Source organism: Seriola aureovittata, chromosome 2, assembly GCF_021018895.1.
Source record: "Seriola aureovittata isolate HTS-2021-v1 ecotype China chromosome 2, ASM2101889v1, whole genome shotgun sequence".
NCBI classification, from domain to species: domain Eukaryota; kingdom Metazoa; phylum Chordata; class Actinopteri; order Carangiformes; family Carangidae; genus Seriola; species Seriola aureovittata.
Window position 1 is genome coordinate 20,131,390 of NC_079365.1, and position 13,275 is coordinate 20,144,664.

General features: G+C 41.4%; 2 protein-coding genes across 4 annotated transcripts in view; one reads left to right on the top strand and one right to left on the bottom strand.

The window, feature by feature from the left end:
• col2a1b (collagen, type II, alpha 1b) overlaps positions 1-4,168 on the top strand; it is a 49,596-nt gene extending 45,428 nt beyond the window's left edge. For all 3 annotated transcript variants that reach the window (XM_056364121.1, XM_056364128.1, XM_056364138.1), the window contains 4 exons: positions 846-1,134; positions 1,412-1,599; positions 2,476-2,718; positions 2,920-4,168. In XM_056364121.1, the coding sequence (XP_056220096.1) occupies positions 846-1,134; positions 1,412-1,599; positions 2,476-2,718; positions 2,920-3,066 (867 nt within the window). In that variant the 3' untranslated portion in view covers positions 3,067-4,168. The remainder of the gene's footprint in view (positions 1-845; positions 1,135-1,411; positions 1,600-2,475; positions 2,719-2,919) is intronic.
• A 390-nt stretch (positions 4,169-4,558) lies between these two features.
• LOC130161128 (leucine-rich repeat-containing protein 3-like) lies at positions 4,559-11,065 on the bottom strand. Its single transcript, XM_056364151.1, has 2 exons — positions 10,777-11,065; positions 4,559-8,722 (listed from the first exon to the last, which is right to left on the bottom strand). The coding sequence occupies exon 2, from the start codon at positions 8,637-8,639 to the stop codon at positions 7,782-7,784; it is 858 nt and encodes a 285-aa protein (XP_056220126.1). The 5' UTR covers positions 8,640-8,722; positions 10,777-11,065; the 3' UTR covers positions 4,559-7,781.
• Between the last annotated feature and the right edge of the window lie 2,210 nt (positions 11,066-13,275).

The following is a 13,275-nucleotide window of genomic DNA, read 5'->3' on the forward strand; positions in this document are numbered from 1 at the left end:
CAGACCAATTTAGGGGCAGCAGGTTCAGTTTTGCTTCTAGAAACAAATGTTCCATAAACTAACTAAATTTGTGTCACTAATAAATCAAAATCACAACTACCCTGACATCTTGGCCAATAAAGAAATATAAATTAATATATAAAATATTGCTTTGTTTAAACATGTGAATAATATCTTGATACCACTTGAAGACATTGATACTAAAATGGGAATTAAAGAGGGATTACTAAAAGACTTACTCCATCAATGAATAGATTAAATTATACAGCAAATAAAGCAATGAATTTAATTATATTGACATTTGACACAAAACAACAAAAAGGAAAGAAAAACTTCATTGGGAAAAAGGGAGTTTTAAAGCAACTACAGTGCATTCAGAGAGTATTCAGACCCTCTACTGTTTTCACATTTTGTTATGTTGCAGCCTTATGAACAAACTGTAAAAAAAACAAAAAAAACTGAAGGGGTCTGAAGACCTTCTGAATGAGATGTATAAGTTTGATGAAGAAGTAAATAAGACGTAGCGAGAGCTTTTGTTGGCATCACATATCACAAGTTGTTTGCGATACACTCATTGTTCAAACTGAGAGGGAAGTCCAATTTGAGAAAACTGAAATGAGAGGCCAGATTGCAGAACAGATGGCAGCATTTCCTGCACCTATTGTGGGAGGTGAGGAGGGACTTGTCTAGTCTGATTGGAGAGGGAAGAATAATCCTCCATTTGTGAGCAAGAAATGAGAATACACAAGTGGAGCGATGACTGGACAAAAAAAAGAAATGCCTTAATCATGTGAAGTGATAAATATAATCTTTCTGACTTTCTTTCTCTCTCCTTTTTCGCTCAGGGTCCCCCTGGAAACCCTGGACCCCCCGGTCCTCCTGGTCCCCCCGGCCCTGGCATCGATATGTCTGCCTTCGCTGGCCTGGGTCAGACTGAGAAGTCCCCTGATCCTCTCAGGTACATGAGGGCCGACCAGGCTTCCGGAAACCTCCGTCAGCACGATGCTGAGGTTGACGCCACCTTGAAATCTCTCAACAACCAGATCGAGAACATCCGCAGCCCCGAGGGATCCAAGAAAAACCCTGCTCGCACCTGCAGGGACCTGAAGCTCTGCCATCCTGACTGGAAGAGCGGTGAGTGACACCGGGAAGAAGTGCTCAGATTAGGGTGGGGCGATGAAGTAGACACAAGTAATGTGGCATTTCATGTTGGCACCTCAAATTTGGTAAACTCTGGGAGTGTTTGCATTTGGCTCATATATAGCAATATATCAAATATAACAATATGTCATACCATTATCTACTAAAGCTTGGATGATAATCAGCTATTTATGCAGCCAAGAGGGGCTACATAAAAGGGGAGAAATCTCACCCTAGAGCTAATGTTTTTTGGGGGTTTCTTTGCCTGTAGGAGAGTACTGGATCGACCCCAATCAGGGCTGCACTATTGATGCAATCAAGGTCTTCTGCAACATGGAGACAGGAGAGTCCTGCGTCTACCCCAAGCCTTCCAGCATCCCTCGCAAGAACTGGTGGTCCAGCAAGAGCAAAGACCGCAAACACGTCTGGTTCGGAGAGACAATGAACGGAGGATTCCACGTAAGTCGCATCACGATTTTCAGCTTTCCGTTCAACTCCATGCCCTCCACTCCTATTCGTACTGTAATGTAAACACAGATTGACTCTTGACATTAGCATTTTATTTTTAATTTGGCTCAAGTCTCATTGTTTTCTTTTCTATCTTTCTTTTTTCTTTTTTTTTTTATAAAAAGAGGGGTCAGGGAATTTATTCATGTTACACTGATTATATTGTCCTCTCACCCAGTGTGTGCTGGGATACGCTCTACCCGGTGACCCTGCACAGTGGGTTCTGATAGTGGATGGAATTTGATTATTAAGAAACTGTGAAATTTATTAAGATTTTTAAGAAAATTAGTAACAGAAAAATCTTGGTGTATATGATTCATAAAATGCAATTTTCCAACAAATAATTTGAGTCCTCATTTGAGAACACGTGTTGAAAGGCTTTCCGGCCTGTCATTTACGGTTTTCTTTTTGTCCTGTACTACCAGAACAAAAATTAGTAGTTATCGCAAAACAACCTTACCCACTGTAACCTGGGGATATCAAGGTTTTCTTGCAGCAGGAGACACAGTGAATTTGAATGTGAAGGAAAATAAAATCTGTGTGAGAATTGGTTAAAACAAATCTGCGTTAAAGTCCCTATGTGTACGATTTGAACATTTCCAACTTTGGTGACTCCTAGTGGTGGTTTCAAAAAAACACACTGGCTGAAAGCAAAATTCACCTGTACACCTGCCCCCTGCCTTCAGGATTGTCTTCATTTTTATATCAACATTTTATAGCAATGGGGCTTTAAAAAAAATCTGAGCATGTCTGTAAAAAAATTTTAAAACCAAAATAACAGCTTATTAATCACAAAAACATTCCTCTTTCTTACTTGTGGCCTTGCAGTTTAGCTATGGTGATGACAGCCTGGCGCCCAACACTGCTGCCATTCAGATGACCTTCCTGAGACTGCTGTCCACCGAGGCCTCTCAGAACCTCACCTACCACTGTAAGAACAGCGTGGCCTACATGGACGCCTCAATGGGCAACCTGAAGAAGGCCGTGCTGCTGCAGGGCTCCAACGACGTGGAGATCAGAGCCGAGGGCAACAGCCGCTTCACTTACAGCGTGATGGAGGACGGCTGCACAGTAAGACTGGCTTATTCAACACAGTTTTTCTACATGCATACTCAAGATCATTTTAGACATTGACGCAAATTGGTATAATTCACTTATTTTTTTACTCTCTGGTGTTCACTCAGACTCGCCTAACTAATCTCATTCTCATGCAGTTTTTGTGAAGTCATAGGTCATTTTTCAGCCATTGTGTCTTTTTTCCCCTCTGTGCAGAAACACACAGGACAGTGGGGCAAGACAGTGATCGAATACAGATCGCAGAAGACCTCTCGTCTCCCCATTGTGGACATTGCCCCCATGGATATTGGTGGAGCAGAGCAGGAGTTCGGAGTCGAAGTTGGAGCAGTCTGCTTCTTGTAGAGAATGAGGGATCGAAAAGAAGAGAAACAAAAAAGTGGAAATTTGAAAAAAATTTAAATGAAAGAGGAGCACACTTCAGATAAAGGAGGAGAGAAAGAGAGAAAAAGAAAAATCAAGACACTTTTTTTAAACGGGACTTTTTTTCTAAGTAAAAAGTGCTTTTTCCAAGTCGAACTCCGTAGGATATCTGCACTGAATGGCACTAGCAACTGTCATCTGTGATTCATCCAGCATTGCCTCCAGTCAACTCGCCCTGCCCTGCCCCATGGATACCCGGCATTCCCCCCAAAGCCTCCACTTCGTCCTGGGTGAACAGCAACCCCCTCTTACCCACCCCGACCCCACATCCACGAACAAGAAGGAGGAAGTACGAGGAGAGTACGGGAACATACCAGGGAACTAGAGAGAGAAAAATGTGTTGGTGTTATTTATTTATTGTTTAGGTTTGGGTCCCAGGTGCGGTAGGACTGAGTTTGTTGCTAAGTAATAAAAAGCCCACTTACACATATTTAAAAAAGAAAAAAAAAAAAACCTTCCACCAACTTCCTCTCTTGCTTCCTCCTCTTTTCTAACCACGTCATCACTCTTGTACCATATCCACTAAAACATAAATATCTCCTTGAAACCAAAAATCTATCTATTTAGAAAGTGCAGGTGTTCCTATTTCTACCGCCACAGTGTATCAAAAAGTTACTGTGTATTATAATAAAAGTCAATGGTGCTATTGTTGTAAAACAGTCTGTATTTTTTAACAACCAGATACTCATTTGTAGTGACTTGTATATATGTATATATATGTATATGTGTGTATACATATATATACAGTTTCTCAGAGAGAGCATTTCACCCTGGGACTCTGGATTTCAGGGTGATAAATGTCCACTGCCTCGCCCCTCCCTCCTGCTTCAACCCATGTATGTAAACAAACATGCCCCTGATGAGTTTTTACAATCAAGGCATGTCCAATTTGGAACGCATCTAATTTTTTATTTTTTTTAAGTTTTCTTTATATTTGTTTTGATATTTTAAAGCTACCTCACACAAAAAAAAACCATCACAAATTGAACTAAGGCCTTTTCCCCCGTGAATCATTGTTTACAAATTCCATATTTTAGACAAATAATATGACCGATATTTTTGAAAAGTTTGGTCATGAAAGCCCAGTCTGCTGCCCCCCATTTGCTGTGACCTTTGACCCCCTCCCCCATCCCTCTCTACGTCCTCCCATCAGTCCCCTCACACAGGGCGTGCCCTCTGCCACGGCGTACTCACGCACACGGCTGAAGAGATTAAAGGTGTGTTTGACTTTGTTGCTCCAGTTCAGACAGCCAGTGCAGAGGGTTCATTTGTGTGAGGTTGTGTATATTTTTTATTATTAATAATAGTATTATTATTAATAATAATAGCATTATTATATTATTATTATGATCATGACTTGTTTTTGTTACGTTTTAATTAATGTAAATTGGAAATAAAAGACAAAACCAAGTAACAGGCTGAAGTTGCTTTTTATTTATATCCTGCTTTGTGCTCCCCCCTGTTGAAATATCTGGGGCAATGGGTTTTACTCTTCCCCAAGGAAATTCCTTAAAAAGAAAAAAGTCACGCCTAAACATTTCACTGTGCCCTGCTTCCACTTAGTGTTTTTGTCGTGATGTCCGGATATATTTCCAGGGGGAGAAACAGCTCAGATGTCAAGCAAAGGCAGTGGAGAGAGGGATGAATGCGGGGTCATTTCGAATTTGTTTGCCGGTGATAGAAAAAAAACAAAGTCAACGTTGAAGAGGGAGGTGGTGAAAGTTCATATCATGTACTTTTTTTATAAATGTAAAATAGTTTTTCAGTCATTTCCTTTCATTTTAACGCATGGTAGAGTAGAAATAGGAAACACTGCCGACCATGATCAGCTCATACTGTGAACTGATAATGTCTTCCTGTACTACTATTACTGCTCCTCATCTTCTTGCCTTTTTCAACTTACACTAGCAATAAAAGGTAGAAGCATTTCTATGAACAAAGTAGAGCAACGTTTCTTTTATTTTTTATATATTTGTTGTGTTGTTTTTTGTTTTTTTTTCCTGACATCACTTTTTGATAGTTCATTTATTATTTAATGTAATGGTTTCCGATCTATGACTTTATCCTTGTTTGAATAATTAATGGCATACAAACAGGAGAGAAAACCATCACCAGAACAGAAATACATCACCAATAAAAAAAACTACCGACAGAAAAAACCACACACAGATGACATGCTTGGTTCTTGTGTTTTGGGTTATTAGCATTATTGTATCATAATAAGCCAAAGGTAGTTAAAGATTATGTTAATGGTAAAGATGCATTCAGGAAACTGAGCTCTGGCAACATCCACATTAGATGTATGATTTGTGACAGACAGATAACATTCAGGAAAGCGTGAAGTTACACCAACAGAGCTTCACAAGGGTATCCACGGAGAGTTTTGTTTTTAAAGTCACAGAATATCCATCTTTTTTTATTCTCATCTTTTAGCCTGTGGTCTACCACCAGAGACCGGATTTTACATTTATCATAACAATATCAACATTGTTCTACTCATACTTTGACTGACTCTAGTTCTGATTCAAATTATGTGTTCATCCTGAACAACACAGACTTGAACCAGTCTTCCTCTGTAGATTACAAAACACGCACACCACGTTTAGCACGTTACAGCACACAAAGTAAGTTGACCTATTCTAGGTTTTGCCTCTGCTCTCACCAACCCAATTGTTAAATAAAATGGGGGACAGTTATACTTTACTATATCCATGAACACTTAGAAGTTTGTAACTGTACACTTTAACCCGGCAGGGATTAAAGACATATGAATAAGAGTAATTGTCTACAGCCATGCTAGCAGCACAGCGGCACTTTGAGCTACATGTTCACAATGATGATGCTAACATGCTAATGTTGATGTTTACCATGACTGTTAACCATCTTAGTTTAGCATGTTAGCATTCTAACATTTGCTAATTAGCAGTGAACACAAAGTACAGCTGGGGATGATGGGAATAATGTCATTATTTTGCAGGTTAAGGGATCACCAAGTTATTACAAGTAATTCAGGTGGGAACATGAATGTTTGTACCAAATTACATCATGAGAGATCAAAAACGACATTGCCATCCATAGAGCCACGCTGCTAGCATGGCTCAAAACATCCTCTTAAACCAGTTGTTTCCAGCCTGTTTGGCTCGAGACCGGTTAAAATGGAGCAATGGCTACACCTGACCCCTCATATTAACATCTGAGAAACAAAATAACAACGTAACACCATTTTGTGTATTTTCATCATTTACCCTCCTGTGGGGGTTCTGACCCCCAAGTTGGGAACTACTGTCCTAAATTCACATTAAATGTTGTTGACTAAAAATTTGAGAGAGGCATTTTACAGTTTCTATTTGTATCTGTGCAGAACGACAAATAACCCCTCCCCTCAGAGAATAATGCTCCAGCTCACAGTCAATATGATTACGATGAACTCAAGTGAAATTAAAAAAGGTGCCTGTTAATCCAGTCACGTTTTGTTCCATTTACTCTGAGCTGGATATTCAGTGCACCTATAGTATACATGCCCGACGTGTCAGGAATTGCATTACTCTCAACATTACAATCATTAAATGTACTAACTGAAAAAAAAAGTGCTCATTTCCACAGCAGATAAAAAAAAAATCAGTTATACAGCCTATATGGAAAATGGGAGACGGAACCATTTGTACACAGCAATCAGTGCAGAGAGGAAGCAGGACTCAAGAGATTAATTAAAGCTAAACTAACAGCTCCTCTCAGGATAAATGGCTATACTAATGTAATTTATAACAGCGACCCACTTCTGGTTGAGATTTCTCTGTACCAATCTGTGTCCGCTGTATGAACACTAAGCCAGATTTTTTTGGAGCTGGTGGCTGCAGGTTGGAGACAATATAGTTCACCTCCAGCTCTAATGGCTCCCTGAGAGTAGATTTAGATCAGCAGTTCTCCACAAGCACAGAAACAACTGGCTTAGTGACCGTGCAATGGGAAAGGCTTAAATAGCATCCGTGCAAAAGCAATGCTATTAAAGAAAAAATGGCCGCAACAACAATGCACAAAAACACCACATGCGCACACACCCACACACACAACTGAAACAAGCAATTAGACAAAGACACACGTTTGAGTTTGCAAACTCTCCCTTTTGACCTGATAAATACACTCCACCTGATTAGTGCCTTTCAAGTGTTCATTAAGGGTCAGTTGGTCAAACACTCCTAATTAGAGCTTAATGAAAGATAAAAGGGCACAGTATGAGGCATGAAGAAAAGAAGAGGAAAGAGGGACTACAAAGGGAGAAGAAGGTTATAAGGTTCAAACAATTTCTTTCGACACAGTCTTATTTCATCCTTTCATCATCGTTTTTCCGTTTCCTCTCTTGTCTTCTCTGTGCAGATGGTGAAATGGGTAAACCAATAAACTGAAGAAAATGCAATAGGAAAAGAATTATTAAGAAAAACGTGGGAGGGGGATCAGCAGTAACAAATAAAAAGAAATCTTGTAATCACAAAACCCAGCTGTAAAAGGTCCATTCCCTCTGTATCTGCATCCTCCACAGTCGCCTTACAGTAACTCCACACAGCATTTTGAAGTTTATCAGTCACTCTCCATAAGACTGCTGTTTGATTATTCCATTTAAATTACAGCCAAGTATAAGTTCAGAAACCGGTGCTCAGAGTGTCTGTCTCAGTGGGGGTTTTGCGTGGGCTCGGTAAACTCTTCAGGTACTCCAAATGCCTGCGGGCCTCGGCTTGGTTCTGCCTCACATAGTACACTACATACACAATGACCATAAAGAACCACACAAACATTGTCACCAGCATGGCCACATCAGTGGTTTTCCTCTGCAGGCTGCAGAAGTTCACCCCAGAATCCAACAGTTTGACCAGCGACTGACCTGCGTGCTCGCCCTGCGACCCCGGGTCCTCCCACCTGCTCCCCTCACCCACACCCCGCACAGAGCTCTCACAAATGATCCCGTTCACCGTCTCGGGCTCCAGGTTCAGAGACTCCATCAGCTCCTGGAGGGCGCAGTCACAGTGCCAGGGGTTGTGGTAGAGGCGTGTCTTTGCATGTGTGGAGCCAAACTCCTCCCTGTTGGCCTGCTTCAGCTGGTTATGCGAGAGGTCGAGCAGGCGCAGCTCGGGGCCCAGATGCCGCAGGGCCCCCGAGGCGAGCGAGTCGATGCGGTTGTGGGACAGGTACAGGTTCCGCAGGTGGACCAGGTTGCTGAAGGCACTCTCTGGGATGTTCCGGATGTAGTTGCGTTCCAGGTGGAGGGTGACAGTTTCAGCCGGGATCCCCTCTGGGATCTCCCGCAGCCCGGCGTCTGAGCACTGCACCGTGGCCGTGTCCCAGGCGCAGTGGCAGCTGTCCGGGCACTGGGGGGACGCTTGGCCCCACAGAACAGAGAACAAGAGTGAGACGCACAGCCATGAATGAAGATCCACTCCTTTACCCTTTCGTCTTCCTCCACTGGCGCTGGTACATCTCTCCTCACACCAGCCTGTGCACATCGCGTCACCATATCCTCCTGACACACACCAGGTCCCAAACACACACACACACACACACACACACACAGTCGCACCAACAGAATCTGACAGATTGAGAGAAAAGGGGTCAGTATTGAAAAGATGAGTCTCTCTGTATTTCTCTCTTTACAAACCCTTTAAACAACACATACAATCAAATGAACGCAGACAGGGCAGATTATTTGTTTAAGAGGAGGAGGAGGAAAAGGTCAGTGGGTAAAGAGCTAGACACTGAAATGAGCTTAAACCGGTTTAGTTGATGAATGCGATCAGAGGACAGCAATGTCACTGCAAGAAAAACATCTTTCGATATTCATATTGCACTGTAACTAATTTATATTTGGTGATGGTGCTCATTCATATCATTGAAAAGAAATTGGACTTTTAGAGGAGGCAACAGAGTGTTTCATTGCAGCGATTCCCTCGTGAATCACCGTCTAAGCAGCAGTAATGATACTTTAAGTGATCTAATCAGGTTGAAAATCCCTCTTGTATTTCTGCATTTAAAGAACATAAATCATTATGCATGATTTTCTGAACCTCTCCCACCCAAGAAGAAAAGCATCACATTACACTCATCAATAAATGTTCTTCTTGTTTATCCCTCTATTTATTTTCCCATGATGCCATCGCCCCTTAATCATATTCCATGGGTGTAGGGACAGGGTGGGGGTTGGAAAGGGGTGGGATCAATAGCCCAAGTATTGCCTGCTACACTATTAACGGCAAGAACATCAATCCTGCCCGAGTCCCACAGTGTCAATAAGTGACAGAGCTGGAAAAAATAACCCAGCAGTAGTCTGGGTGTTAGCATCTGCTCCTGCGGTTTGGAGGCAAAAGTTGAAGGAAAAAAAAAACAAAAAAAACCCCAATCTGGCCAGACTGCATCACACGGGCAAAACCACTGGAGGATACATTACATGTGTTATGTGTGTTAAGCTATTTTAGAGCCGCTCAGTCTCATCTGACTGCCTGACTGTCTCTGACTTTTTTTAAAAAATCTATGTGGGTCTGGAAATGGTGTCAATATAGTTTGTTCAGACAATCCAATCAGGTGTCTTTGGAGCATTTTTTGTTGTTGTTGTTGTTGTTGTTGTTGAGACGTACGGCCAAATGATGGTCTTGTTCCCAAGACAGAAATCACAACACACTCCTTGAATTTGGTTTGAAGACCATCCTCTTAAATGTCAAGCACTTTCTGCTTTGTCCTCCTCTTCATAATAGAATCAAAACTGTCATGTGTTTCCATTCTCCTGCACAGAGGGCAAACACTAAAGGCTTCTACCCCAGAGTAACAGTGGCCTAGATTGGTCTGATATGCCCAAAGGTGACAGACTGTCTGTCTGACTGACTGAGTGACTGACTGAGTGACTGTCTGTCTGTCTGTCTGTCTGTCTGACTGACAGCCCTGTGACGTCCATCAAGTGGCCCCCATGTGAGGATTCAGTTCACCAGTCATTACCCATCCGTTATTAACATCCTGAATGTAGATGCATGCAAATCCCCAATTAACAAAAATAATCATCAGCTGCATGAATAAGAATGAGAATGAGAAAGGGTGAAAGACAGGGATGGAGAGAGACTCCAAAAGCAAATACAGCTGTCACTGTGGTTACAGCTAATGACTGCAATGTTGTTTGTTTCTTTTCTTTTTTCATAAATGGCTCGCTATCTCTCAAAGTGAAGGACAAAACTAATCTAAAATATGAGTGGAGTGACACACCCTGCTTTCTGAGTCTGACTTCATTCCGCAATACCTTTATTTCATAAATTGAACCTGCACTGTCGTGACAATTACATTTCATTTAGACTGTAAAGGACATTAATCTAAATGAAACAGGTCAGCAGGGCCACGTGAAGGTGAGGAAACTCAGAAAACAGCATTTTAGCTTCATGCAAGCAAAGAAACATGTTTTTCTTACGCGTCGTTTTGCAACTTTTGAATCATAATTGTGAAGTTTTAACGCATTTGCTCTTTATGTTCGCGCTTTTTATTCTCCCCGTTAAAAGTTAATACAAATTAAAAAGAGAAATCCACGGCAACGACATGTTTAGGCCACTAATTCACATTATTATATAAAAAATAAATGGATATAAAGTATTCGAAAAAATAACTTACCCGTATGAGGTGTCTTGTGAAGTTTGAGATCCAGACTGTATAAAGATTGTTTTTTTTAAACTCCGTTTTCAGTTTTTCTTCGGACTTTTTCTGATGGCAAATGTTTTTTTTCTTCTTCACTGTAGATACAGTTTTCAAAAAGCGATGAGAAGTGAATCAGTTGTGGTTCCGTGTTTGTCGCCTGCAGACGGCTTCGTCACTGACTGTTGTACCGGAGGGTAGTTACAGCAAGAGAGATGTGGGGCAAACTCTCTCTGTCGCTCTCTCTCTCTCTCTCTCAGTCTGTAACAGACAAAGAGACAAACATGGAGGTGTGTCATCATCACTATAGTGGACATCAGTCTCAGATTTCTGAGAAAACACTGCTTACCTCCAGATGAGATATTAACCTAATTACCTGTAGGTATAATTCGATTTTTCATTCGTTATCTCTTCCTGCAAAATAAGAGCGAATCACATGTATAAAAGCTATATATGTAGCTTATATATATATATAGAGCTTTTATACCAAAAAACGTGAAGATGTGAAGATAAATAATATTTTCCATTTGCAGCTGTCACAATATGACAAACAAGAGTGGTGAGTTATAGAGCTGAAAGAAATCATATTAAAGGGAAGATGCACCTCTTCTAATCACTGGTGTCTTGTTTCCAGGTGTAGTGCTGGGGGTTAGGTAGGAAGACACTTCATCCATCATGGTATAAAGACTTCACACTACTCCACTTCATATCAAGTTAAAAATGGAGACTGATTTGAACAGTGTAGACATACAGCTGATAATGCATCTATATGCATACAAATAAATGAATGCATTTACAAACACCGGAGAGGAAGGACAACAAGGCAACCTTGGGACTCCCACACTTTCCATATAAATAACAAGGACATGGAGACACACACACACACACACAATACACATACTGTATGTACAAAATATTATTAATGGAGGTTTACTCTTGGCGTGAGCACCCTGCTATCCCTTTACTTTTCTAATATAAGCAGCAAGAATATCTGCCCATCTACACAAAAGCCCTCGGGGGGCAGAGGACAAGTCTGACAGCCATGATGGCACCACGTATCCTCCGCTGGCTCCCCCTCCCATCAACCTGTTAAAAACTATGACATCCTGACTCCTGACAAATATAATACAGAATGTTTGAAATATATTTTTTTACTTTAACCACCAGTTTACAGCTGAATTTTTGTGAGAACCCTTGACAAGTGATTGTCTCCATGGTTGCAAGGAAGAGGGCTGCCGGCAAGCCGAATTTTATGGTTTGTCAGATAGAAAAACAAGGGACAAAGGGATGCATAATGAGAAAACACATGATGGCAGAGAATAAAATTCCCCCCAAAAAAGTATTACACATTGTCTATTTTCCTGGTCCCTGAACTGAGAGGCATGATGATGGCCAAGAAGTTCAATTTGCAGCAAGAAAAATGGAAATGGAAAAAATGGGTTGAGCCAGGAGGGGAGGTGGTTATGTAGTGTCCATTTGGGATGTTCTCATAGAAAGCAATTCTAATGGATGTACATGCCTAGGAGCAGTTTGTTGACGACAATGTGAACTCTACTGGAAAAGCTGACTTCAGTGAAGTGAAGCAGTTTGGCTGTACTCTCCTGAGGGGAAAACTGAATGAACCTTTTGTAAACAGATAGAGGCAGTGGAAAAGCTCTGACAGCTAGAAGCAGAAATCTGCTCCTCCAAGACACAAGGCGCTTGCTCGGTTATGATTTTGTCCATTATGTGTGTTGTGAAAAGAAAGGAGGACAGAAAACACAAAATACATGTCCTGGCTGCATCTTGAGTAAGCCTGATGGAGTGGGAGAGATAGAGATAAAAAAGCAGTGGCGCATTTCTTGTAACTCGCCTATCATTCTCTTGGGATCAAATCCACTAACAACAGGTCAGGCTGGGGGCAGGTGTTCTGCTGAGGCTCTCAGTGTGCCATTTTTCCACAGTGTGGCCAACTGGGACTTGCCGGGGCTGGAGTCTAAAAACGCTTACAACCCAGGACCAACACAAAGGTTTGGGCTGTTGCTGCGTCGTTAGAAACTACTAGAAAAATATCACCGCTGCTGACAAAACGTAACAAAAAGTATTAAAAATTGTTGCTTTGTAGGTGATTTGGGCGACAGGAGAGGACTTCATGCTGGCTCGTTCTTTCTGGCTCTGCAAGGGGAAAAGCAGAGCATAGGCTAAAATAAATGAAAAACAAACAAATACTGGAAAAGACTCTTGAGAACATTTTGAATTTCAAAATACAGTCGCAGCATCCTGTGATTTCCTGTGCAAAGCAATCAGGCAAGAGCACTTGATCATGAATAAGCCTGAAATTGTGCATGCAAGGGTAAAGTAGTAGCTGGAAATTCAACTCAATACATATTAGGCTACAAGTCCGTTTTATTTTTTTTTTTTCCACCTTTCAATTGATGCGTCTCTCAGCCTGTCTGAGATTACACTACCGTGGTGAACACACCTTCACTGTCTCCTGCT

Bases quoted from the DNA above. Each gene is read 5' to 3' on its own strand.
- LOC130161128 (XM_056364151.1), bottom strand. From the start codon at position 8,639: ATGTGCACAGGCTGGTGTGAGGAGAGATGTACCAGCGCCAGTGGAGGA.